At 33.8% G+C, this 26,555-nt stretch overlaps 5 protein-coding genes across 8 annotated transcripts; 3 read left to right on the top strand and 2 right to left on the bottom strand.

The window, feature by feature from the left end:
• Positions 1-936: 936 nt before the first annotated feature.
• CaMKI (Calcium/calmodulin-dependent protein kinase I) lies at positions 937-15,344 on the bottom strand. 2 transcript variants are annotated; one of them, XM_029311778.2, is made up of 9 exons: positions 14,367-15,343; positions 10,020-10,154; positions 8,263-8,334; positions 4,171-4,245; positions 3,200-3,462; positions 2,948-3,088; positions 1,737-1,863; positions 1,429-1,516; positions 937-1,340 (listed from the first exon to the last, which is right to left on the bottom strand). In XM_029311778.2, exons 1-9 carry the CDS (start codon positions 14,474-14,476, stop codon positions 1,134-1,136), a joined length of 1,218 nt encoding a protein of 405 aa, XP_029167611.1. In that variant the 5' UTR covers positions 14,477-15,343; the 3' UTR covers positions 937-1,133. The 2 variants fall into 2 exon arrangements, with proteins under 2 accessions (XP_029167611.1, XP_029167612.1); XM_029311779.2 differs by lacking the exon at positions 8,263-8,334 and having other exon boundaries at positions 14,367-15,344.
• Positions 15,075-17,619, top strand: Nse1 (SMC5-SMC6 complex component Non-SMC element 1). Its single transcript, XM_029311780.2, has 8 exons — positions 15,075-15,374; positions 15,734-15,936; positions 16,069-16,276; positions 16,372-16,513; positions 16,603-16,798; positions 16,873-16,986; positions 17,069-17,192; positions 17,362-17,619. The coding sequence occupies exons 3-8, from the start codon at positions 16,177-16,179 to the stop codon at positions 17,457-17,459; spliced, it is 774 nt and encodes a 257-aa protein (XP_029167613.1). The 5' UTR covers positions 15,075-15,374; positions 15,734-15,936; positions 16,069-16,176; the 3' UTR covers positions 17,460-17,619.
• Positions 17,549-20,127, bottom strand: LOC114938008 (uncharacterized). Of its 3 annotated transcripts, none has more exons than XM_029311713.2 (3): positions 19,811-20,127; positions 19,613-19,728; positions 17,549-19,532 (listed from the first exon to the last, which is right to left on the bottom strand). In XM_029311713.2, exon 3 carries the CDS (start codon positions 19,418-19,420, stop codon positions 17,627-17,629), a length of 1,794 nt encoding a protein of 597 aa, XP_029167546.1. In that variant the 5' UTR covers positions 19,421-19,532; positions 19,613-19,728; positions 19,811-20,127; the 3' UTR covers positions 17,549-17,626. The 3 variants fall into 3 exon arrangements, with proteins under 3 accessions (XP_029167546.1, XP_085342158.1, XP_029167544.1); XM_085486032.1 differs by having other exon boundaries at positions 19,617-19,728; XM_029311711.2 differs by having other exon boundaries at positions 19,815-20,127.
• An 85-nt stretch (positions 20,128-20,212) lies between these two features.
• Positions 20,213-23,507, top strand: LOC114938009 (uncharacterized). The gene is made up of 3 exons (XM_029311717.2): positions 20,213-20,756; positions 20,887-21,595; positions 21,892-23,507. The coding sequence occupies exons 2-3, from the start codon at positions 20,917-20,919 to the stop codon at positions 22,518-22,520; spliced, it is 1,308 nt and encodes a 435-aa protein (XP_029167550.2). The 5' UTR covers positions 20,213-20,756; positions 20,887-20,916; the 3' UTR covers positions 22,521-23,507.
• A 107-nt stretch (positions 23,508-23,614) lies between these two features.
• Positions 23,615-26,404, top strand: CCT6 (chaperonin containing TCP1 subunit 6). The gene is made up of 7 exons (XM_029311675.2): positions 23,615-23,874; positions 24,320-24,911; positions 24,990-25,325; positions 25,427-25,492; positions 25,570-25,792; positions 25,874-26,042; positions 26,133-26,404. Exons 1-7 carry the CDS (start codon positions 23,738-23,740, stop codon positions 26,203-26,205), a joined length of 1,596 nt encoding a protein of 531 aa, XP_029167508.2. The 5' UTR covers positions 23,615-23,737; the 3' UTR covers positions 26,206-26,404.
• Positions 26,405-26,555: the final 151 nt, after the last annotated feature.

The following is a 26,555-nucleotide window of genomic DNA, read 5'->3' as shown; positions in this document are numbered from 1 at the left end:
GCATATTATATAATAAGAGCGGACTCGATCTAACAAAGTGATCGCGCGGACATATGATCGCGGCAATCAAGTCTTGTATCTTTAGAGAGATGCGACCGCCTTTTCATCTTGATCAGATCGACGCAAAAATATCTGGCAAACTGCTATGCGACCTATTGCTTATGCATATATAACACAGGAAACGTCGTAAATCATACAGAATAAAGCCTAAGCGAAAGTAACTGCCATAACTGCCGTAGAAGTAGGTACGAGAGTCATATCGTATAGCATGGACCCGCCAAAGCGAATTGTAGTTTACGCCTTTCGATGTCGATTGTGTCTCTTCATTCATGTGTGCATATATATATATATGTGTGTATCATCGACGCGAAGCACAAATTGGCTCTATAACACTGTTCAACAAAACAAAAAAAATTAATCGGAACGAGACTAATCGTTTCTTATGATTTTTTGGATGCTAAATACGAATGGTTTTCAAATTATTTTATCACGTCATAATTTTGAGAAATTTTTAATTAAAGTTGCAAAAAAGGGCTTTTTTCATGAATTTTGTTATATTACAGCTACAATATATGACGTGCTAAAGAAGTTTTATCGCAATCAAAATAAAGTATATTATTAGGACTTACAACCTTAAAAGAAATTTGTTATGCTGGTTTGATATTGGTATTCAGCATCCAAAAAACTAAAAGTAACGACTAGTCTCTTTCCGGTGTTTGAAAAAAAAGATATTTCTTGTTGAACAGTGTAATCTATCCCCGTCGCTCCTGTAGCTCAAACGCTACATCGCGGTGATGCAACCGGATGGTCTTTCGCAAGACTTTACCTGGATTCTTCTTACGCTTTCGTTGCTTCCCAAGTTGTCCCGGAAATAGAACGGACAGAGAGAGAGAGAGAGAGAGAGAGAGAGAGAGAGAAAGAGAGAGGGGTGAGAGGAGGGAGGGGGGAGGGGGAGAGAGAGAGAGAGCGGTGCGTCGTGTGCTGCCCCACAGCTTGAAGCGTTGGTTTGTTGCGCATATATAATATAGCGTCGGCGACGAAACGATCGGCGGGAGAAATTGGAATGGCGTGAGAAGTGAGATTCGTAGACGTCAGCAGACGCTCGGCGACGCCAGGAACGATGCCGGTCTGCTTCAGTTGCTGAGGTGGCTCGAGGGTAGCGACCCCGTGTGCTGGTTGTAGCTGATTTGCGACTGTTCTCGATATTGCATGGGGTTGCCGCCGGAGGGGCCGATCGAACCTGTACCCTCTTGCACCTGCTGCTGCTGCTGCTGTTGCTGGCCGCTGTTTAACGCCAGCCGTTGCATCTGCCGTATGACCGTGGCCGCGTGATACGCTTGCTGTAATATGAATGATATGTAAATGGAGGAGACGCGCTCTAAGATAAGCAGACAATTAATCATGCTGAAATTGATCGGCGATACCAACCTTCCACCTCGATTTGGCAAAGTTCTTTTTAAGTTGTTCTGATACAGTACCGTGGATGTTCTTATTACTAGCTGCGTTGCCGGAAATCCTGAAAATATCAAAATCCAACAATTACATTATGTTCACCATTATCATCTCACTTGGTTTTCTTATAAACAAATCACATTTTCCTTTTATTAGTGCAATTTTGAATTATTAAAATGACAAGTCGGTCATTTTGTTAAAAAATTCAAATAGAATATAGATATAAATATGTAAATATAGCCTTTTAATAATTCTCATCGCAATAAAACTGTAAAAATCCTTACCAAGGATGTGCAAGAGCCTGCTTGCAAGTGTAACGCTCCTCGACGTTGACGCACATCAGCTTTCGAATGAAATCCTTCGCGGAATCACTGATGTCGTCCCAGTACGGTGAATCAAATTCAAATTCACCTACAACAATCTGATTAGCTCTTTGCTATAGAGAGTATATATTATTTATTTAGGATTATGTCGACACACTCGCATCACCTGATATTTATTGATCGAAAGGACAAAGGATATCCCACACCAAATACGTAAGATTTCGACTTTTGACAGAATTAGCTGATTTTTTCATATGCTGTAGCTTATGATCTACTGAATAAAAAATGTTAAAGACTCGAAGTTAAACAATAGACGGTTATTGATTTACAACCAGTCAAATACAAAAAAAAATTGGATCCTGCGAGTTGTTTGACTGGCTGTAATCCAATAACTATCCAATATTTAGCTTTGAGGCTATTATATCTTTTGTTCAGCAGGACACAAGTTACAATATATGAAAAAAACAACCAATTCCATCGAAAGCCAAAATCCTATATATATTTGGTGCAGGGTTCTTTGTGGCTTCTGGAGTTTCGCCGCGATCATGTTGAATTGTGACATCAGAAGCGAGAAAGCACACGCTTTCTTCTTAAATTCTTAGATGCCATTATTAAATAAAAAGATATTTCGTTATAAAACACTATTTTAGATGGCTTTAGCAAACTTTTAAATTATTCTTTTCCTGCGACAGTTAACAACCATAAAATAATCATAATAGACTTTATAATGCGCATATGCAAAGACCAGATGGATTGGGTCTCATATTACAGGTGTTGATTGATTATAAAGAAAAGAATACTTTTCGGGGTATTTTAGAAGTGTGCTAAAGCTATTTGCAGTGCTGTTCACATCGAAATATCTTTTCATTTAAAAATGGCATCTGAGAATTTTCAGCTTTCTCACCTCTGACGTTACAATCTAATATAGCAGCGACGAGAATCCAGAAGTCTTAATAAACGAATACGCAAAAGTTTTCAATGTCCAAAAATCGAAGTGTTCAAAACGTTATCACAAGCTATAGTACTTTTGCATCTCAAAAGAGAAATCTCAGATCACGAAATTTATTCCTTATTACCATACCGCGGTTCAGAAAAGACGAATGTTTAGCAGATATTCAATAAAAATAAAACGGCTCTCTTTGTATACCTAGAGAGAAAGTTTATTCTATTACCTTTGAGAATTTGCGCGAATAGATTGGCATCGTTCTCGTCGTAGAACGGAGGATAACCGCACAGGAGGATATACGAGATGACACCTATGCTCCAAACGTCCACCGCTTTGCCATAGGGTTTCTGCGCGAGAACCTCGGGTGCTGCGGATCATAGCGTTTGATCATCGACGCTTGAAATCCCCATTTTTCTCTCTCTCTTGTTTTTATTTATTTATTTATTTTTTTTTACCTTCTCTCTGACTGAAAACTCACCGACGTAACCCGGGGTACCGCATGCGGTCGCCATAATTCCGGAATCCTCCATCTTCGATAGGCCGAAATCGCTGATCATGATCTTGCTGTCCTCATCTGCGCTATAATACAGAAGATTCTCAGGTTTGAGGTCTCTATGTACGACACCCTGCTCGTGCATGTAGTCGACCGCCTCGAGCACTTGTCTTATTAAGCCGGACGCGTCTTTCTCTGTGTATGAACCCTTTTCAACGATTCTGTCGAACAGCTCGCCACCGGTGACCCTGCAATGTATTTGCAATGTTTAAGGCTCCTAGCTCCTCGCTGATCATATTGTTGGTGGAATTGTGACGTCAGAGGCGAGAAAACACACGCTAAAAATTCTTAATTAGACGCCATTTCGAAATAAAAAGATATTTCGATGAAACAGCACTTCAGATATAGCTTTTAGCACCTTCCTGAAATACCTCAAAAATTATTCTTTTCTCTTTATAATCAATCAGCTATAATATAAGGCCCAGTTTGTCTGATCTTTGCACATGTGCAGTCATTCCGCATCCCAGATAGCAAGTATACGTTATTTTGACGTCTCATGACGTTATTTTGATGTCTCATGTCATTTGACATCTCATGACGTCATTTTACATCTAATGACATAATTCGACGTCAAAATGACGTTTAATAACGTCAGTTTGCTATTTGGGATGATAAAGTTTAATATCACTATCATTTTACGGTTGTTGATTGACTGTAAAAAAAAGTTTTCGAGGTTTTAAAAGTGTTGCTAAAGCCATCTAAAATAGTGTTTCATCGAAATATCTTTTCGTTTAAAAATCTAAGCATTTTCAGTGCGTACTTGCTCGCCTCTGACGTCATAATCCAAAACATGGTCGCGACGAGGATCCAGGAGTCTCAATATTTTCGAATTTGTTGAATTTAATCTTAGTGTCGAAGAGAAAGAGAGAGAGATTGATAAAATGTAGGTTACTTGCAGCTCCATAACTAGATAGACCTTGTGCTTGTCCTCGAACGTCTCCAGCAATTGAACGATATTGGGATGAGTTAACCTGCGAACAACATCTCATGTTTTATTTTTCTCCATTTATCAGCATCACGTAAAATGAAAATTGATTTAATGATTTTTTTTGTATATATATATATATATATATATATACAAAAATTATATATGTACAAAATATATATATGTACAAAAAAAGACAATAATTACAATTAATCTTGCATAATACATGACATATATATATATATATATATATATATATATATATATATATATATATATGTCATGTATTATGCTTGATTAATTGTAATTATTAATCTTCATTGTATGATCATATAAAACGTCGCTGTATTTACTGTTTACTCTCTCATTATTTACACACGTTTCTCTCTCGTAAAGATAAGAAGACAAGTTCAACAAAGTTAATCAAAGAACAAACACTTATCTTAAGAGAGCCGATACTCGAAGACTAATGATAGGGATCAAGAGATGTATTATAAGAATTGCAATCAGTTAATTATAAATTAATCGACAAGGCAAAGGCCGATGTTCTGACAATTTATCATTAAATATCAAACTCTATTGGAAAGAGATGCTAATTAATTTCCTTCCAGAACACAGAAAAAATATTTTTATTAAAAAAAAAAAGTGTTGCATATTTCTTAATTCATTTAAATCGACATTTTTTGATCCAAAACTTTGATTGAAAAATGTAATATATATTTACTTATATAATTCACCATCTTAAACTCGCGAAATAAATAACGAAATTGCAATAAACTAATAAATAACATTAAACAGCAATGCAAAGTATTAGCCGAATGTTATAATTGCAGCTACATAAAATATATTAATAAAAAAAAACATGCTCCAAATATATTCAGCTAAAGTTAAGTTATAGATTTAGCACACAGAGATTATTAATTAGATACAGACAATCATACATCTACGTAGAAAGAAATAAATAATTATTTACAAAAGTATTGCTTATAGTTATAGCGATGAAGCGAAATATATCTACGAAATATGTACAAGGAGAGGGAGGATTCAAAAGATAAGAAAAAATTACCTGTTATCTATTGCAATACATTATGCATGAAAGAGCATTATTGAACGTAAAAAGCGCGTCCATTAACATTTTACTAAATGTAAAATATATGAAAAATATCTCTTTTACGAATCTCTATTGTCCCATAATAGCCTCATATCGCAACAGTAACCTTTGAGCTCTTCAAGCGCTTATACATTACATGATTTTCTCCTCAAGTATACACACTTGCTTCATTATAGGTATATCTCTTGTACATATTTCACCTTACGCACTATCTTGTGAGAAAATGTATTCGTTAAACCAGCTATAGCTCTCGTTAAAAGCGCAGCATCATTTACAAACGTGATCGATCAAATCTGTTGCATTTCAAATGACTAAAAAATGCTAAAGCAACATCATCATGCAATATCGCATGATTCAAGATTCAACATGTGGATATGTGCAAATTTATTTTTTCCTTCTTCACGAATAGAATATATGAGTATTTATGTGTTATTATCGAAGGAGGTTCTCTTTTTCTATCGTACATAAGAACGCGCGCATTTTATTTATCGTAATCTACATATATAGTGATCTATTATTTGTGATTTTCTTACTCGATGTTATTAATACGGTTATATCTGTGTGCAAAAATTTAACGTTATCCTTATATTTATAACGTGTGATTCTAATACAATAGAACTATGATAAGCAGATAGCAGCGATAATTTTTTTGTAATAGCTACTAGCATGAAATTTGCACGAATCATTTACGTAAATCAATTACATATGAATCATGGTAAGTTTCCGCGATTAACTTTTTTTAAACGCAATCTGATTTTTAAAAAATAGAAGGATGAACATGATGCGTTTTTAAACAAAAAATATATTTCGCAGCTGTGGTCTTCTTTTTCACCAATAAGATTTAAAAAGTAGACGTACTTTCTCTAATATTTTATCCATCTCTATATTCATATAACGAATAAAAAGACATTAAAATAAAAGAGACAGCAAAAAAATTTAACAATATTTTTTTCCAAATATAATAAAAATAAAATTCCCGAAAATAAAAATTAATAACAAATATTTAGATTAAACTCATAGATTAAAAAACATAAAAAACATAAAGTATAGTTTAATATACAAAATAAAACATCTAAAATAAATACGAGTATGTCACACTTTTTCCTAATTTGTTCTGAATATTATTAATCATCGGACGAAAAAAAATTATTATACATTGTTTCTATAAACAATGAAACGCGCGAATCGATAGTTTATTTATTTACAAAACGTGATATGATATGATTGTCTGTTTGCTGCAATCGGAAACTAATACATTTTTGTTTGCAGTATAGTATTTTACTATATATTATTTATTATTTTAGTTACGTTATTTCTCCTTAAGAAACACGTTTGATATAGTCTAAAAAAAATAACAGTTTTGGATTCAAATTTAAGACAGCAGCATATATTTATACATTTTTATATCAAATTTCTTTCTAAATATTTTTTATATTATATGTAACAAATTTACTGTGAAATGTAGAATATAAATTATAAAAATAAAAGATTTTTAAAGAGAAGAAAATCAAAATAAATTCTAAATACGATTGTCTTATGTATGCAAGTGATATAAATGTTCTTTATGGATTGGCGGAAATATTAATACCTCGATATCTCATTGTCAATGTCAATATTGTCGTTTTGTTCTGAATGATTTTATCGAAAGAGATAACTACGAAGTAATTACATTACATCAATTGTATCGCGCAAATCGCTTTCAATTCTGCGATTAAAATTAATATTATCTAACGGCTGTCGTCGAATTTATCATCACAAATTTATATTTATGTGTTCTTCTTAAAAAAGAAGCTGTCCACTTTACGTAATTACAAGCTTACGAGGAGATTGCATGTACGATAAAAAGATAAAAACATACTTTTGCACGTCCCATTTTTTTGCGGATAATTTTACGGGAAGAAGAATGTGTTGTCGCACTAAATGCTTTTATTCTAATAAAAACATTTCGATAGAGAAAGAGAGATAAACTCTTCGCAGCAATATTTTTATTTTTCGTATAAAATAATCCATCAAAACATAAAGGATGGAGTGTGCAAATGTATGTATTATAAATATATTGATCTTTTTACTATATATCCACCGTACTTTCTCGCTTAGCGCAAGGTGTGGCAAGTATCAAGGATACCAAAACTGTGTTGAACGGCTACGTTGTGACGAACGTGCACAGATCGTGCATCTTCGTGTATATTTATAACTATATATATATAAAATATATATATATATATATATATATATATATTTGACTTATATATATTTAATATTTCTGGATCCTCGCCGTGCATGTTAGATTGTGACGTCAGAGGCGAGAAGGCACACGCTGAAAATTTTTAGATGACATTTTTAATTGAAAAAATATTTCGACGAAACACTACTTCAGATAGCTGTAGCACACTCCCAAATAACCACAATAATTATTATGACTTCAAATTTGACGTCAAAATGACTATTTTTGCTATCTGGGCTTTCATAAACCTCGAAAATATTTTTTTTTCCTTTGACAATTAATCAACAATCGTAAAATGATGGTAATATCAGACTTTATCATGCGGAATGGCTGCGCATATGTGCAAAGACAAGCTGGGCCTCATCTTACAGCTCGATTGATTATAAAAGGAAAAGAATAGGTTTTGGGATATTTTAAGAGTACTAAAATTATTCAAAGTGCTACTTCATCGAAATATCTTTTTATTTCAAAATGGCATTTAAAAATTTTTTGTGCATGTTTTCTCGCCTATGACGTCACAACATGGTCAGTGAGAAGCCAGGAGCCTTAATATATATATATATATATATATATATATTATATATATATATATATATATATATATATATATATGTGTGTGTAATTTAAATTGTAAAAATGTATGGCATATCCCGTTGAGAGTGATACAGAAGAATACTGAGAGCGTTTACAGGTAGTTGGGGCCCGTGCTCTCTGGGGCCCACACTTACCATCTCTTTTCGCCACTACTATCCGACCTGAGCGATCCGCCACCACTCTGTGGTGTCGCACTTTCACTGAACCTACGAAGTATAATAAAAAATACCATACACAATTACGTAATTATATAAATGTAAATATCGAGGGCGGAGCTGATCGCGAAGTGCCAAGTTTGTGGCTCAATTTTTTCCCCCGGCTCTTTATGTATAATTCTTTACCCCCTTTTTCATTGATAAACTCCCATAGGGTTTTGTACCTAGTTCGGTGATATAAAAAAATGGATTTTTTTATCATTTAAAATCGATAATCGTGTGATATTGATATTGATTATAAATAGAGATGCAATAAAGTTAGAGAGTCTCGTTCGTCGTGAAAGATAAATACGTGGTAAGCGGATTATGAAAATAGATATATGTATATTCGACATACACAAAGAACATATGTAATCAATGTTATTAAAATTTCATGTACGCATGCAGTGTTTTTCCCGTAAAATTTAGAATACACAAAATTCAGTGTCACATTTACTTTTATATTAATTGAATCTGGATATGAATTTTTTAACATCTATTATTCAAGTGAAAACATCAACTTTGTTGTATAATGTATTATGTTTTGCAGAGTCTCTTCGTGTCGATGTTTGATCGTGTATGTGTGTGTATGCTTATTGTAACACCTTCTGCAGTGCTGATCGATAAATGATAATTTCGTGATGCAACAGAATTTTCGAGACCTTTTTTTATAATTTTCTTCTAATCGTTCTTGCGTATCTTAATTCGGTCTTGTTATGTAAATCACAATAGAAAACATAGAATAAAATGATAAAAAAGAGAGAGATAATTCAATGCTAAATAAAACATCGAAAAGTGTACCATCTCAACACAATATCCATAACTAGTCATGTCAAAGATGACATTGTTAAAAAATACATGTATGTATATCCACGTGATAAAGGACAGAAGACTTTCGAGTTAGGTATATATGTGTTATATAGAATATGTTTAACAGAGAGAGAGAGAGAGCATCGAAACAATATATAGCTTATAGCTTATATAATATATACGAGAGGCACATTATTTGCATACAACATTAAGGATAACAAGAGGACAGACGACAGCCATCAGAGCTTGCTGCAAATGCCACATCACAGCGGTTTTTCGAAAAAAAAAATCTTCCAAGACATACGTTATCGTATGAGCTGGACTATATGTATATTAAATACCATATACAATGTATATGTAGTAATAATACTCCTATAAGTGAGAAAGCACAACAAAATTTGGTAGTAGCTCATAGATTAATGTTTTGTATTCCTACGTGGTTCGTGTATGTATGTATGGAGAACAGTTTAGGGTTCTCAAAACAACAACTTCGAGAAGCAAAAAATCCGAAAAACTCCGAATGACACTTTACACTTGCAACGTCAGGACAGATGAACTTGTCTGATAGTACTATAGCTAAAAGAGCTATGGGAGAGGATATGATATTCGAATTTATATAAATTTTGACGAAAGGGGGATGAAGCAGTTGTTATATGTATATATATAATATATAATATAAAGGGAAACATGCTTTATAAACTATATATCCAAGTCGAGTCCAAGGATAATAGAGAGAACTGGTGTATTTAAATCAGCCAATTATCAGTTCTTTTCCGAATGCCTAATAAGTATTGTAAGGAGCAACTATAAGAAACAAACAAAGAGTTACATTACTAGGAAAAATTGATCTACTGTATCTGTCCAGCTCTCGGGATCGCTCTTCCTACCTTCGCAGGACTTTGATTTCGTTCTCTAATGAATCCTCCTTTCCCTTTAGCGCCTTCTTGTCGATTATCTTCACGGCAAACATTTGACCAGGCTTCTCTTTGCTCTCCGCTAGCCTTACCTCGGAAAAGGCACCCCTATAAACAGAAAGGAAAATGAGAAATATATTTAGACACATCAAAAGTAGATTTATACAATTGCAGAACCAAATGTGATATTTTTTTCTTTAAGGCTCCTTGATCTGCGGGCATGTTAAATTGTGACATCAGAGGCGAGAAAATACACTTTGAAAAATTTTGCGTGCAAAAATTTTTAGATAAAAAGATATTTTGATGAAACATAACTTTAGATATAGTTTTAACACACTTTGAAAATATTCCAAAAACCATTTTTTTCTTTCGACAGTCAATCAACAACCGTAAAATAATTGAAACATCGAATTTTTCATGTGAAAGGCTATATATATATATATATATATGTATATAGGTCAGGTCTCATGTCACAGTCATTTTTTACATCTGTTAATTAATTATAAAGGGAAAATATTAGTTTTCGAAATATTTTAAAAATATATTAAAGCCATCTAAAGTCGTGTTTCATTAAAATATCTTTTTATATAAAAATGGCATGCAAAAATTTTCAGCGTGTATTTTCTCGCCTCTGACGTCACAATTTAACATGGTCGCGGCGAGGACCAAGGAGCCTTAAGAAAAAAACTGTCGTTATTCGTGCGTTATTAATTATGTAAACTAGATATATAACGTTTCTCTTTTTAATCTATATAGATCTATTGACGCAAGTTTTCACCGGTTACAATTGTTTATAGACCAGACTTTGGATATAATAATGTAAAGCTGCAAGTAATTAACGCTTCAATTATCATGAAATGCGATATAACAGATGCATCTTGAAATACATATAGGAATGCATCAAAAGGTATGCATCCCATTATTCATGTAACAGGTCTTTTGTTCTACATAAAATTTACGTTTTATTTTTCATGTCTCTTGATAAATAGAGATAAAAGAAAATTCGAAAAATGTGAAGAAAATATAGTTCAAGACACATCATATAATGAGAATTTTTAGGAAAAAAAGACCCGCTTATATATGTATTATAAATAAATAAAATATGATTTTTTTTACCTTTAAGAATTTCTAATTAAACGCGCATTCGGTTTTAAAAAACAAATTAATTTACTCATTTCTATTTACAAAAGTTACGAACACGTTTTAGTGTGTTCAAAATGTGTTTTCAATTATTTAAATAATATTATATTGCAATGCATCGGCGATCTGTTACATAAACGACACAATAATTCATTGACAAATAGCACTGATACATCTATTTATAGATATATATGTTTTGCGTTCTAGGCATATTTTTTTCAAAAGAAATACCGATAACGTTCACGTACGAAGCGACGACGTAAAAGACATACTGATGACGAACATTGAACATATTTTCTTTTATTTTTTTTAACCGATCTAGTCAACAATCGCCAAGTTATTCGAATTTCGAAGAGCATCGAGCGACAAGAAAGAATAAAGAATGGCATATAATTTTTCAGGTCCAAACATATATTAAAAAATACAGCTTGAATTAAAAATATAAAAATAGAGATGTGTAATACTAGAGAGAAAAAGAAGATACAAATTTTCATCTGGAATATTTTTAGATCTCGTAAATTGCGCAAGTATATATATGCATCTGTGTGACGTTAGAATAGTATTCCGGTTGAAAACATCAATTTGAAGAGAGCAATCTCGCAAAATGTCATTACGCAAATGCATATACATTATATCTTAATACGATTTTATAATGTGCATAAATCCAGCGACAATATTCGCAAAAGACGCGTCTTTTGCGCGTAAAAAGGAGGGAAAAATAGCTTTCTCGCTCGCGGAATATTCCAAAAAGAGCGATTCGTCACGAAAGAAAGTTACATGTTGTTGCTTCACGTCGACGGCGTGAAAAGAAAGATTAAATCGCGAACACTTCCATTTATATGCGATCCATTTAACACGCGGATTGCGTTTATACGCAAAAAACGGGGGGAAAAAGCTGGAAGGCCACGTGTAGAATAGATATGTATCTATATATGTGTAGAATAAGTCCAAAAGTCATTCGGGACATTGTTTCCTTTCAATCACCGGTGCCGATTCTCGAGATCGATTCCTCTCTGCATCGAAGCGAATTATTTTCCAATAAGTGTCCGATTTTTAGCATCACAATTTTGCCTGCAATTAAGCGGTAAATAAAACTTTTATCTCTGTGAAAAACGAAGTTTTTTAACCAGTTAAAATTGATCGTAAAATGAGATTCTCTCAATTATTCGTCTTTCCGAAGCTTGAATTCGTGAGGACGCGCTTTATTTTAATTTTTTTTTAATGAACAATATTGGAAGCGAAAAAGAGAGAGACAGAGATCCGACTCTCATTTCTCGAAAAAAATCTATTCCTGATTGAGAAAACTACGGTTAAAGGAACGCGGTGGCTCGAGGATATTTTCTGTATTCATATACGAATTTCGTCGGATTTGGTGGGAATATATAGAAGATCATCCTGAAGGATCTCGCAAGATGCATATTAATATCGCTTTCCTGTAGCTGAAAGGAATAACTGTGAAATATAGAAGAGAGATAGACAGCGCAATATATTATCTCATCTCGCGCGTGTGAATTTTAAATAATAATCCGCGGAATATATGTTTGCGAAATTTATATATATTTCATAAACAACCAAACAGATCTTTCATCTTTTTTTTCTTTCCCATTTACATGAAAAAAAAAAAGAAGAAATAAATTATTTTTTGATTATGTCATCTGTTCCCTACAAATTGCGAATATGTTTCAACGCTCTCCGATCTTCTCTCGATCGTCATTACGTAACGCACAATATATAATCATAGACAATCTGTTATACGCAAATCGAAGAGATGTCACACATATGTGACGCGTGGCAGCGAAAGTGTTAAGAGCTAAACGATTAATCGATCTTGCACGGAATATAATGTAACGTCGCGCACACACATTATTATACAGGGTGTCCCATATCCAGTAAATTTAATATACAGTAGATTCCTCACGTCATTTGCAGACGATTTTTCTTCAGCGAAAATGTCAAGGCATCGATAGATTTCAAGTTACACTGTAAAAAGAAATATGTAATGTATTACATATAAAAATATGTAAAATTATATAATTAATAAATGTAATTTTACATATTTTTATGTAATTTTATATATTTATATGTAATTTCACATTTTTTACAGTGTTACATATTTTATATGTAATTTTACATATTTTTAATGTAATTTTACATACATTTTTTACAGTGTAATATATTTTGCATATAATTTAACATTTTTATGTAATTTTACATATTTTTCTTTAATTTTAAATGTTTTTTTACAGTGCATAAGTGATCGAAAATAAAGTGTTTTTCACAGACTAATTTTTGTGAAACAAAATATTAACAACATCATATATTTTGCACTTAATTTCAAGTAGAGCTAATATAATTTTAATTTAAGTTACGTAATTACATGATGATAAAAATTGAGAACATATATACAAAATAATAACCTCTTTTTCGACATTTTCGCTGAAAAAAATCGTCTTCAAATAATTCCAGGAATCTGACATTAACAGGTAATTCGCGAATTTCGGGACACTCTGTACATGTTCATACTTATTATTTGGTGCGATATCATCGTATAATCATTACAGTATTTATTAGTATGCAATATCGTTGAGATAAAGAAACGATGAAAAAAGTGAAAAATAATGTTGGTTTGTAATAAATTATATTAAAGGTCAGAGCTGATCCCGGAAAGAGTTTATCGTGAAGATGTGCACGGAATCAGAGGGAGATAACGTCATTTTATTATATTTCTTGAAAATGTAAAAATGTAATTAAAATGAAAAGAACGTCGCACTTTCCACTATTAGCATGTCCCTTGAATATAAATAAAGTAAAGTTCAATAAGATAAAAAAATCACGTCCTTTCCGGAGCAGATATCTTTTCGAGATCTGTCATAATAAATTCTAATCCGCGGCGATGAATGAAATAAGCCGGAAATTGAATATCCATTAAAGGGCTATATATCAAATTAATCGTGTTTTCATCCACCGTGGCACCGCTAATCCGTTAAATTCCTTCGGTAATCGCGAAAGACTTCCGGATAATTGCTCCAATAATTGCATTTCCGTGAAGAACCTATTTTGACGTTTGAGAGGGAAACATGTGTGCGTATACGTCAAACGGAGAGGTAGCGTTTCTCCAACGATATAATCCCTTTGACAATCGTGCCATCGGCTGGAGAAGGAGATGGATAACACACTTACGTGCCCAAGAGATCCTTCAGGACGTACTTGTCCTCAACGGAGGGCGACCTGTCATCCTTCCCGTCCTTCTTGATTTTCTTGTTCCCGTCCTTCTTGCCGAAGAGCGGCATCTTGTCGAATTCGCGCGCGCGCGCGTTTATATGTTGTGTATATATATGTATATGTATTATATATATATGTATATATATATATATATATGTGTGTGTGTGTGTATGTCACAGTGTATCTATCCGTCACAAAAACGTGTATATCGGTCTCCCTGACTTGCGAAACGAGAACGGCGACGAATTAGAAGAGTCAGCGTAGTTTGTATATCCGAGATTCCCCGGAGAGGATCGAGACTTTCTCGTCGCCGTCCTCCGGCGCACTGAGAAGACACCCGGTGGACGAGCGCGTCAGACGCGCTGGCAGATCGTCATCGTGTTCTCCCGACAACTTCGCAGGAGCGATCGTGAACCCGCGACCTTTTCGGATCGCCCGCGATAGCCCGGTCCTCCCCGTTCGGCTGCTTATTTCTCTTTCTCTCGCTCTCTCTCTTTCTCTTTCCCTTCGTATTCGCTCGCGTTTCGTCCGCGCGCTCGCTCGCTCGACTATTCAGCCCGCACCGTCCGTAGCCTCACGTAGCCTCGTTCACCACCACCACCATCGCCGTTTCACTACCACCACTACCCACAATTATATACTCGCGCAGAGTAAGTCGCGTCGTGCACGCGTATCTTCGCGTATCGGGCTCAGGGTCGCGGCCTCGCCGGACAGCTTCGCGTCTTCCTCGGCTCCACCAGACGCTTCTTCTTTTTCTTTATCGTGTTGTCGTTGCCACGTCGTCGCTCCTCGTCGCTCCTCTCGGCGATACGCGTTCGCGCCCGTGCCAGCCCCAGGTCATAATGTCAGCGACGTAGCGCACTGTAAGCGACGATGACGGTGTGTACTTGCACGTCCGTGCGGACCGGACGAGCGAGAATGACAGCTCGATGACAGCCGCGCGCCGAGAGTCGCGACGTGCGTTCGGTAATCGTCCGCCAGAGCTCCATTAACTTAGTCGGTCAACTTAGACTTTTTAAATTTTTTTTATTGTTTGTTGGTCGTTTGTTGATAATTGGGTTGACTTAATTGCAACGTTTGTTGGTTTATATTTTTTTTAATTAAAAAAGAAAAATTAGCATTAAGTTAGCCGAAAAAATTATATTTTTAATTAAAAACCAGTCTAATCGATGCGTATTTGTTTGTTGATGGTTGTTGGTCTAATTTTAGCGTTTGTTGATTTATTATTAATCTTAAAAACAAAAAATTATTACATTAATTATCATAGTAATCGAATATGATTGGTTTATTGCTTACGACTTAAGGCTTATTTCTATAAATGTAAGGCTAACATCAGAGAGAAACCTGAGAGTGGCCACCGCGATTCAGTGGACGCGTGTACTAATGCGCTCCCTGAGAAAGTAGACGTGAACTAAGTCGTGATGCTCGGTAAAAAGCACGGTAAATGGTTCGATTCCGTGACATTCATATATGAATGCGGGTCTTAACATCGGCAGGAAATTGAAGATATTTATTTTCTTCTCTAATAGTAAGTTGAAATAATAAATTGCAAAATGTGAGATATTTACTCTCGGTATTAATTTCTGCATTGTAATTTTTGTCGCTGGTCTTAAAAAATAAATGTGGCCAAAAAATAATTTTATTAATAATTTCAATGAAGGCAGGAAGCACTTTACGGGGCAAAATTATCTTGAGTCTCAATTGACAATTGCTCGTTGATTGTGGATTTTATTTACTCGATCCGTCAGCGAATTTTGATTGAAGAAAAATGGTTTACGGTAAAGAACATAAGAAGGTTTTGCAAAGTATTATGCATGAAGGTGCAATGGATGAAAATCGTGGAAAGGAATTGATTTCCAAATTATTTGGTACGTAAACGTGATCAGGAATAAGACAAATTTTACTTACAATTATGCGAAATATCGTTCGAAAAATAAAACTTTATTGTGTCGACAAATTTTAGGCCACACCAACACAGTGCAAGTATTGGGCGAAATAAATGCGAAATTAGTGCCGTTGCACATGATTATAAAGCATATAAATTGCGAAGTTACCGGTCAGTTGTATTGGGTTTGGACAAGTACGATGCAAGACAAAGTTGCCAGGTAATAGCTAATTAAATATCTTGAGTATATATATATTTTATAGTTATTGCAGGTTTTACGCTCATCTTGTGTTTACTTGCGCTTTACAGCTTTCATCCTGAATTCTCACAAGCTGAATTAGCTCTGCTGCGTAATATATTTTCTGAAATTGTCACTTCAAACAATGGTCACGCATCAAGTACATGGTGCCTAAACTTGTGTTCGTCATTAAATCAAAAACTAACCAAAGCTAATGCCCAAGAATTTCTGCACGAGATGGTTAATAGAAAATGGTTATTTTGCAAGGTAATTTTTGCTGCACAATGTTGATAATTTATTTTTAAGAATAAATTTGTTATTAATAAAGAAATATTTTCCAGGATGGTAAATACTACATGGGAGTAAGAAGCATAGTTGAATTACTACAATATTTCAAAGACACGTATCAAGAAAACCTTCAAACTTGTATTTTGTGCAAACAAATACTTTTTTATGTAAGATGACTCTGAATATATATCTATCAGTACAAAAATAGACACATTATTAAAACAATAATCAATTTTACCATTTTTATAGGCAAAAAAGTGCGACCAATGTCACACTATGACACATGTTTATTGTTTGAAGAATTATGCAATGACTCGCGGCAATTCGGAATGTCCTAATTGTCATTATTCTCTATCGCAACATGATCATTCCAGTAAGATTTTATCCAATATTTTTTAATTTTAGTTTTCGTATTTATTCAATTAATAATCATTATATTTTCTATATTGAACTATTTTCTCAATATGTACTCAGTACATAATTTTGTTTAAACAAAATATATACTGTTTTTATTTATTCTTAAAAAGATCTTTATTTTATAGGTAATGATATCAATTCTGCAATGGATATTGATAAGTCAGATAGTGAAATAGATGAAGTGACAGAGCCTAGTCACAAAAGATCAAAGAGAAGACATTAATATATAAAACATTATTTAATTCATTACAATAAATGTTTTATATTTTAATAAAATGTTACAGAGCGAAAACGTATATTACAACAAAATAATATATTAAAATGTATTTTTTTATTATATAAAGATATGTACATGTATTAAATAGATATAATACAAATTTTTACTATGTCTTACTTTTTATTTTCCTCAAACTTTTCTCTTAAATATTTGAGACCAGCCATTATGTGATCCTCATTTATATTATGTGATACTGTTTCTTCTCTACTTGTGTAAGTGGATTTGTCATCAGAAATTGATGAAGTATTTTCACCAGGAAGAGGAATATTCATATCATCTGGCAATTTATGCTGCTTGGATGCTCCAAGATAACCATATATATTTTGTGAATAATTATTAGATAGATGTGATAATGGATATGAAACAGTTGCTTGTCCTTGAGATAATAATGAATTAGATAAACTTGTAGCAGGATTTGATGCTAATTCTGTTGCATTTTTAGGCAATTCATATGTAGTGTTACTCTCACTTGTTAGATTACTATATTCTACTGAATTGTTTTTATTATTATGGTCATCAATATTTTTTACAACAGAGACTGTTTCGTTGCTGGGTTCATTATTATCTTCATAATTCTGCAAATTCATATTAGATTTTTTAACGGGTTCTTGGAATTTGCTAATTTCTGTGTTATCAAGCTGTTTATCATTAGCTGATTGCTCATCAATATTTTTCGAACTGTTGTAAAATCCAGCACTTTGAAAATTATCATAAACTGGGCCAAATTCATTAATTCTTTGGCTTCTACATTTATGTACCCATTCCTCTTGTGACATTACATGCCAATGATTCTTTTTGCCCAATAGTTCTCCAAAAGCTCTTATTTTATCTTCATCATTATCCTTTTCTTTCTGATGAGTTATGTCAATTTCTGCGATATTTGCAGATTTATCATCAGTTTCCTCGCTCGATTTTTTGTTATCGTTTTCGATAGATTTATCATTATTTTTGGCAATTTTATTGTCAGTAGAATTAATTAATTTGTTTTCCAATGCTAGTTCCTCCTCTGTTGGCTCTGCTGGCAAACCCGCTCTGATTCGCTGTCTAATTCTTGCTGCCTTTAATCGGTTTTGTTCCATTCTGTCTTTCAATTCCTTAATCTCTTTCATTTCTTTCTGTCTCCTCTCTGTTTCCTTCCTCAGGTTTGCTAGATTTTCTTGTTGCTTTATTCTCTCTTCTTCGTCTTGAGAAAATGCATAGTAACCGACACCATGTGTTCGTGCTTCGTCAAATAATATATCCTGATAATGTATATCGACTTTATCTGCAAGTTTCTGCGTTTGTTCCTCCCATTTTCTTCTCATAATTTCTATCTCGGGTTCTTTTTCTTGAATAGGATATTGTTCCATGTTTTCTTCCTCTCTGTCTTCACCGGTGCTCCTCTTCATTATTTCATGTTTTATTAAATCATCCTTCTTTTGCATATGCGGCAAATCTTCTCGCAGACATTTTCTAGTGCGACCAAAACAATCTTGATACTCGATCCAATTTTCTTCTGGCTCTATAGGATGTTGTTCATTAATAGCTTCATCGACAAATTCTTCGTCGGGTTCTTCGTTAGGTTCTTCGTCCACTTTATTCTTGAAATCGACAAGAAATTTGTCATTATTATTCTTTGATTTCTTCAACCTCTCGTACAATCTTGCTTTAGCTTCCAGCATTAATTTTGACTTTTTGTGAGCGATAATGTCCTCTGCATCTACTGTTTTTTTAGAGTTTTTTAGGGTTTTCTCCGTATCTTCTGCAACAACTTTCTTGTTCCTCTTCTTGTTCAGCTGTGGTAGTGCATTAACAGAGGCTTCTGCTTTTAACTTTGCTTCATTTACTTCAGCTTGTTTTCTCAACAGCTCTGCTTTCAAACCAACCAAGGATGAAAAGTTGACATTGATTTTCTTTGTCATATTCATGATTGGACTGTTGTTTCTTTAATTGCTGTCAATAAGTACTCCTTATAAGAGAGCCCTAGTACAAGTTTTATGTAAAGATTGACACAATACAAAAATATCTGTGTTCTTCTTTCTAAAAAATAGAATATTGCTATACTAAATTAATGTTCAGAAAATTATTTCTTCAATAATTATATATAATAGTATACTTACGTACAATTTAAAATGTCTTACACAAATTTTATACTGTCAATAAGTACTCCTTATAACAAAGCCCTAGCATAAGTTTTTATGCCAAGATTTGTCTAATACAAAGATATCTGTTCTTCCTAAAAGAAATAGAATATTGCTATACTGAATTAATGTTCAGGAAATTATTTCTTCAATAATTATATATAATAGTATACTTACGTACAATTTAAAATGTTTTATACAAATTCTATACGCCACAAAAGAACACATTGCAACATCCTCATAATTAATGGAATTAAAATATTATTTTAATTATAATAAGATTGTTGTGATTCCTTAGAATTGACACATTTTTTCTGAATATTCAATGTGCCTTCAATCAATTTAATCCAACTATGATTATTTAGGCAGAAAAAATGTTATATGCACAACTTTTCAGGTTACGTTATGTTTGCGTTGACTATAGAGAAGAAATTAGTATAGTATAATACACCCTGACCAATCAGGATCGAAAGAATAAAGCTCCTTCGTTCCGATTGGTCGATCATTTACTTTGTTCGACGAGCGAACATGAAGTTGCGCAGGAACGCGTGTCAAAACTTTCGAAAGCCACGTGATTCGTTTGAAAGTCGCAAAGTCACCGACGAGACAATTTAAAATTCTGCCTTTGCAAGGGAATCCTACGATATTTTCGCGCGACGTTAAGCACGTTATCGCTCATTTTTCAAGATCATCCCTCGATTCTCGGAATTGGACGATTAAAGTTCGAATTATCACGATTATTTCGCGATAAACGGGATTTCCCAGTTGAAAAGTTCCGCGAAAAAAAGCGAGATTAGAACATCGAAGAAGAGGAAGAGAGAGAGAGAGAGACAGACGAAGAGAATTAAGTTACCGGTCGCTTTCGGGAGAGAAATAAATATCAACAGATATCTGAAAAAAGGAGGGAAAAAAAGGTGTCCTTGTGAGCGCGAATCCGGTGGCAGTTATTGGCAGTTAACGAAAATTCCCAGAGCTTCCTGGACCGAAATCTCTTCCAGAAGATCTTCCTCGAGGGCGCAGTTGCTGCCGACGTACCTCATCATCGGTCGGATTATTCGAGAGAGGAGATTCTGAAAAGAGGATCGGCGAAGGTGAAAAAGCATCCATATATAGGCGAAAAAAGGTAAGCCAATTGATCAGCTGATACGATCCTCGTGCGGGATCACGAGGTAAAAGAAGCGTGCACGTGGTCTTTTGCGACTCGATTTCCAATTATCCCATCCGTAGTTTTAACGAAAATATTATATATATAGTTGGCCAGAGATCTACATCGAGACCAAAAAATGGCACCACGTAAGCAGGTGAAACAGGCCGCGGCAAAGAGCACCCTGGCCGCTGCGAATGGCAACGTGACATCGCCGAAGAAGAAAAAAACCACGGCGAAGTCGGCGGAGGAAGCCAACATTAAGGCGGCGCCTGGGAAGACCAGGGTAAAGGCACTCCAGGAGACGGCCGTCTTCTCGCCGAAGATGCTACGTAGCAAAGTTAAAAACGTCGCGGAACCGACGAAAACTGCTGTTCCGAAGACTGATGCGGCAGGCATATCCAAGGGTAAAGCCGTTGCCAACAAACGACAGAGAGTGAACAATAATATTGCAGAAGAGGAGGAGGAGGAGGAGGTTGTCGAAAAAAAGAAACGTGGCAAGACTGCGATTAAGGATACGAAATCAAAGACCACCGCCAAGGCGCCGGTCGCTAGGAAGCGGAAAAGCGAAACCGAGGACCAGGTCAAGGATCCCGCCCAGAACGGAGAGGTCATCCACGAGGAGAATCCACCTGTCGCGAAACGTGCAACTCGTGCTAAAACGGGAGAGGAAAAGAACGTAACACCTGCGACGACAAAACGTGCCAAAGTTGTTCAGAAACCACCAGCGAAGAAAAGTAGAAATGTCGAAACGAAGGTGCCTGCGGAGACTGATGATGTGGCCAGCAAGAAACCTCGCAAAGGGATGAAGAAAACAGGTGTGAAATGAGATTTTTTAGTTATTTGTGATTAAATTGATTTTTTTATCAGTAGAAATAAGGAAACAAGATAAAGGAAAATTCTTATTTACAAAATATTTATTCCAAATTAAAGAACTTAATGTTAATAAAGAATGTAATATTTTTACAAAGTATACTTATTGATATTTATTCGAGGTTTTATTAATCTATTGAGTTAAACGATATAAATTTAGAAATTTCTAAAAATTCTGATGATGTGCTTATATCTATTCAGTTAAAGAGTTTTTACTTCATTTGTTTTTTATTATTTTTAGCTAAGGTAACAGCCAAGGAAAGATCACCAAAAGAATCTGCAAAAGCAGAGCTTGCATTATCAGAAGAGGAAGAAACAGAAATAACCAAAGAACAAAATGAGGAGGATGCAATAGAGGGGGATAAATTGAAAACAAATATGAAAAATTCAAAGAAAGCTATTTTCAAAGGAAAACGTAATGTTGAAACAAAAGAGAATAGTGATGTTCAAGAGAAGGAGGCAGTAATTCCTGAAGTTGAAGAAAATGGAGGAGGAGAAATTCCACAAATAGTGGAATCTAAACAAAAGAAAAAAAATACAGGAAAAGCATCTGCAGCGATGAATGAAAAAATTGAAGTAAAGAAAAGGGAGAAGAAAAGACAAACAGTTGTTACATCTATAAATGAGAAACAAGAAACAAAGGATATAGTTGAAAAAGATGAAACTACCAGAACCATGAATTTAACATTTGATTCACTAGATGAGATTAATATTTCTCCAAAGGATATTTCCTTGAATAATGATAACAATTCTCAGGAAGAAAATAATGAGGTCGAAAGTACAGAAACAGTAAAAGATACTCAAAAGATTAAAATAGAATTTCCAAACAACGAGCTACAAAGGTCATCATCTTTTCTGCGTTTTGATTAGTAAGAACTATTAAAGGAAAAAGTAAAATAGATGACAGATAAATTTACATATTTTATATTTGACTACAAAGGCACACATAAGAGAAATAATTTATAAAAACCTAATTTTAATGTATTTATTGTGATACTTGTAGTTTCTAAATAATCAAGTTTTAAAAGTTATAAATGTGTGTGTCATTATATTTCAATATAAATTTAAGATCTGTGTGATAACAAGCCTTAATAAATATTCTAAGAAGAATATTTATTCTTTTTGAGAAAAAAGTAAATATACAGAAAGAAATTCACATTATCTATTTCTGTGCACAGTTATATAATAACTTTGTTTTTGAATATATTTTTGAATATATTCTTTATATATCATTGTATTATTATATAATACAATTGCATTGAATCATGATTGTAATGTATCAGAAGTTTCAAGGCTTGATTAATATATTGCAAGTATTTCATGATAAATATATTAAAAATATATACACATCTCTTATAGTAAAATGTTAAATATATTTATAAGAGTTTGTAATAAATTAATGTGTACATAAAACACAAAAGAGAAAATATAGGTGATCGCTCAATATTATATAAAATATGTACAGACTCTCCTAAAAGTTATAAACATTTTAATAAGTTGACTAATTAAAATGTTTATATATAATAACTTTTAGGAGAGACATATTTCATATAATATTAGATCGCCTGTTTTTTTTCTTTTGTGTTTTAAGTATTATAAACGTTCTGCATTCAATAGGACTATATACGTATAATGTATGCGTTTAATTGCGATCATTACACATGCAAAGTACACATTAATTTAACGCTACATTTTATTTTTATTTTATACATTATAGTTAACGATCCTCAAACGATTAACGTTTTCCTTTCATTTATATAAAAAAAAATTGAGGTCGTGTTTATATATACTATTTTGATACTAATTCATAATTGTCCGTTTTTAATTTATAGACAATAAAAATGTGTTTCATCAAAATGTTATCCCTATTTATTCCCTTTCCACTTTTTATTTTTCCCGCTAATTCAGATGAGTAGTCACGTGACTCGCCGATGTTTAATGGCGAGTTCTTATGTATATAAATTTACGAGACTGAAACACGTCGCGCCTTGGGAATCAACCTTTCTCCAGACAGCTCGAAATCGTCGAGAAGAGCGTGTAGTGTACTGTACTCTCTCAAACGCAAATTTCGGGAAAAAAGCGAAATAATGGCGGCGATCAGTTTGCTGAATCCGAAGGCCGAATTCGCCCGGGCGGCGCAAGCCCTGGCGGTGAACATCTCCGCCGCGAAGGGCATTCAGGATGTGATGAGGACCAATTTGGGGCCCAAGGGAACCATGAAGATGTATGTATCCGTAGATTCACACGTGCTGCAATTTTCTAAAAATCATCTTCAGTTCTCCTATTTCAATGTCATTTGACATTTGAGTTTGACATTTGATTTCACGATCCGAAATACATATATTGTTTAGTCTTTGTCTTCAGTCGAGGAACTAATTTCTGGATGACACATCATTTTCCTTATTAGGACATGTTTTGTGAATTGCCGGCCCAGCGTTGATGTTTTATTTTTGCATATTATTTTTTGACATTTCTAATAATTAGTAATTAGCATATTTGTTTTTTTTGCGTTTTTCAATATTAATAGTTTATTTTAATATTTATATTAGTAACATGATAATTGATAACAGTTTAAGCAGAATATGTAATAAACTTTTCAATTGATTATGGAGATATTTTTTTTCTATAAAAACATACAAACACTAATATTGAGTAAATCAAATTTCTAGGCTGGTTTCTGGAGCTGGAGATATAAAGATCACCAAGGATGGCAATGTACTTTTGCATGAAATGCAGATTCAGCATCCTACAGCATCCTTAATAGCAAGAGCTTCTACAGCTCAAGACGATATGACTGGTGATGGTACAACCAGCACTGTGTTAGTCATCGGTGAACTTTTGAAGCAAGCTGATCTTTACATAGCAGAGGGATTACATCCGAGAGTAATTACGGATGGTTTTGACTTGGCTCGTTCCAAGTCGTTAGAAGTATTGGATACATTGAAAGTTCCAATCGAGCCTATCAAAGCGAACTTGTTGGACATTGCGAGAACCTCCCTTAGGACGAAAGTTCATCACACTATAGCTGACAAATTAACTGAGATTTGTGTGGATGCTGTCTTGGCTATTAAACAAGAAGATAAGGAGATAGACTTGCACATGGTTGAATTAATGGAGATGCAGCATAGAACGGCAGTTGATACTACTCTAATCCGTGGCATAGTTACTGATCATGGAGCCAGACATCCAGATATGCCAAAGAGAGTAGAGAATGCATATATTTTGACCTGTAATGTGAGCTTAGAATATGAAAAAAGTGAGGTAAGTATATATGATCCTAGAAAAAATGTACAAAATTAATATAGCAATGCTAAAGATATAATTTTGTGTTTTTGATAGGTCAACAGTGGATTCTTTTATAAATCAGCTGAAGAACGCGAAAAGTTGGTGGCTGCTGAACGCGTGTTCATCGATAATCGTGTGCAGAAGATAATCGACTTGAAAAAGAAGCTGTGCGATGGAACAGATAAATCTTTCGTCGTGATAAATCAAAAAGGAATAGATCCGCAGTCCCTCGATATGCTCGCAAAGGAGAATATTGTTGCTTTACGTAGAGCCAAGCGCAGAAACATGGAACGTTTGGCACTCGCGTGCGGTGGTCTAGCCATGAATTCTGTGGACGATCTGAAAGAAGAACATTTAGGATGGGCTGGCCTTGTATATGAACATGTGCTGGTAAATATTCATGCTCAATGCATTTAATATTGAGATAAGAGCTATCGCAATATTAACCAGAGTAAACGTAACTTTTATAATGTTTAATTTTTTTCTTTAAGGGAGAAAACAAATACACCTTCATAGAGGAGTGCAAAAAGCCAAACTCTGTAACAATTTTGTTAAAGGTAAAATTGTTTGCTTACATTATTGATTACTTTGCATTAATGTATGTATAAAAATACTTATATCATTGATATTGCAGGGACCTAATAAATTTACAGTGGAACAATTGAAAGATGCTGTGCGTGATGGACTTAGAGCAATAAAGAATGCTATCGATGATGCAGCTGTTGTTCCTGGAGCTGGAGCCTTTGAGGTTGCAGCCAGTCAAGCTCTTCAACGGTATAAGGAGCAAGTAAAAGGAAAGCAACGTCTGGGAGTACAAGCTTATGCAGAAGCTTTACTTGTCATTCCGAAAATTCTTGGTAAAGCCATCATACTCCCATTAATATTTAATTATATCAATACTATTAAGATTATTATTAACTGTTTCTTTCTATCTTCAGCTGTTAATAGTGGATTTGATCCGCAAGATACAATTGTTAAATTATTGGAGGAAAGCACCACTCTAGATGAAACTGTAGGATTGGATCTGTCCACAGGAGAAGCTCTAAAACCTGCGAATGCTGGCATTTATGATAATTACAATGTAAAGAAACAAATTATAAATTCCTGGTAAGATATTACTACTAAAATTTAATGTACATTATTAATAATTTATATATGAATGTTAATAATTTACATTGATAAATTTTTCATTTTCAGTACAATAATCGCAAGTAATCTTCTTCTGGTTGACGAGATAATGAGAGCAGGATTATCCTCACTAAAGGGTTAAGAACTCTTATATAATAAAGAGTTTAAAAACTATTAACAATTTTTTTTACAAAACCACTCAAATTACTGAATTATTATTAATGTTGCATTACGTCTGTTAACTGAATTCATCACTTAATATATCTTGCTTTTAATATGAATATTTAATAGCACGAATTTTCACACTTGAACTTAATAAAGTATTGCTTTTGTATAAAATATTTCATTTATTTAATTCAAATTTATAGCATTGCGGGATTTAAAAGAAAATATATAAAAAAAAACATCTCTGAAAGTATAAATATATAAATAATGTGAAATACATGTCATATTTTTTTTAAAAACAAAAGGAGATAGTATAAATCACTTTAA

The sequence above is a fragment of the Nylanderia fulva genome, unplaced genomic scaffold (assembly GCF_048542155.1).
Source record: "Nylanderia fulva isolate GAGA-0341 unplaced genomic scaffold, ASM4854215v1 Scaffold4, whole genome shotgun sequence".
In the NCBI taxonomy this organism is placed as follows: domain Eukaryota; kingdom Metazoa; phylum Arthropoda; class Insecta; order Hymenoptera; family Formicidae; genus Nylanderia; species Nylanderia fulva.
Note: the sequence above shows the minus strand (reverse complement) of the source record. Positions and strands in the feature narration are given on the sequence as shown.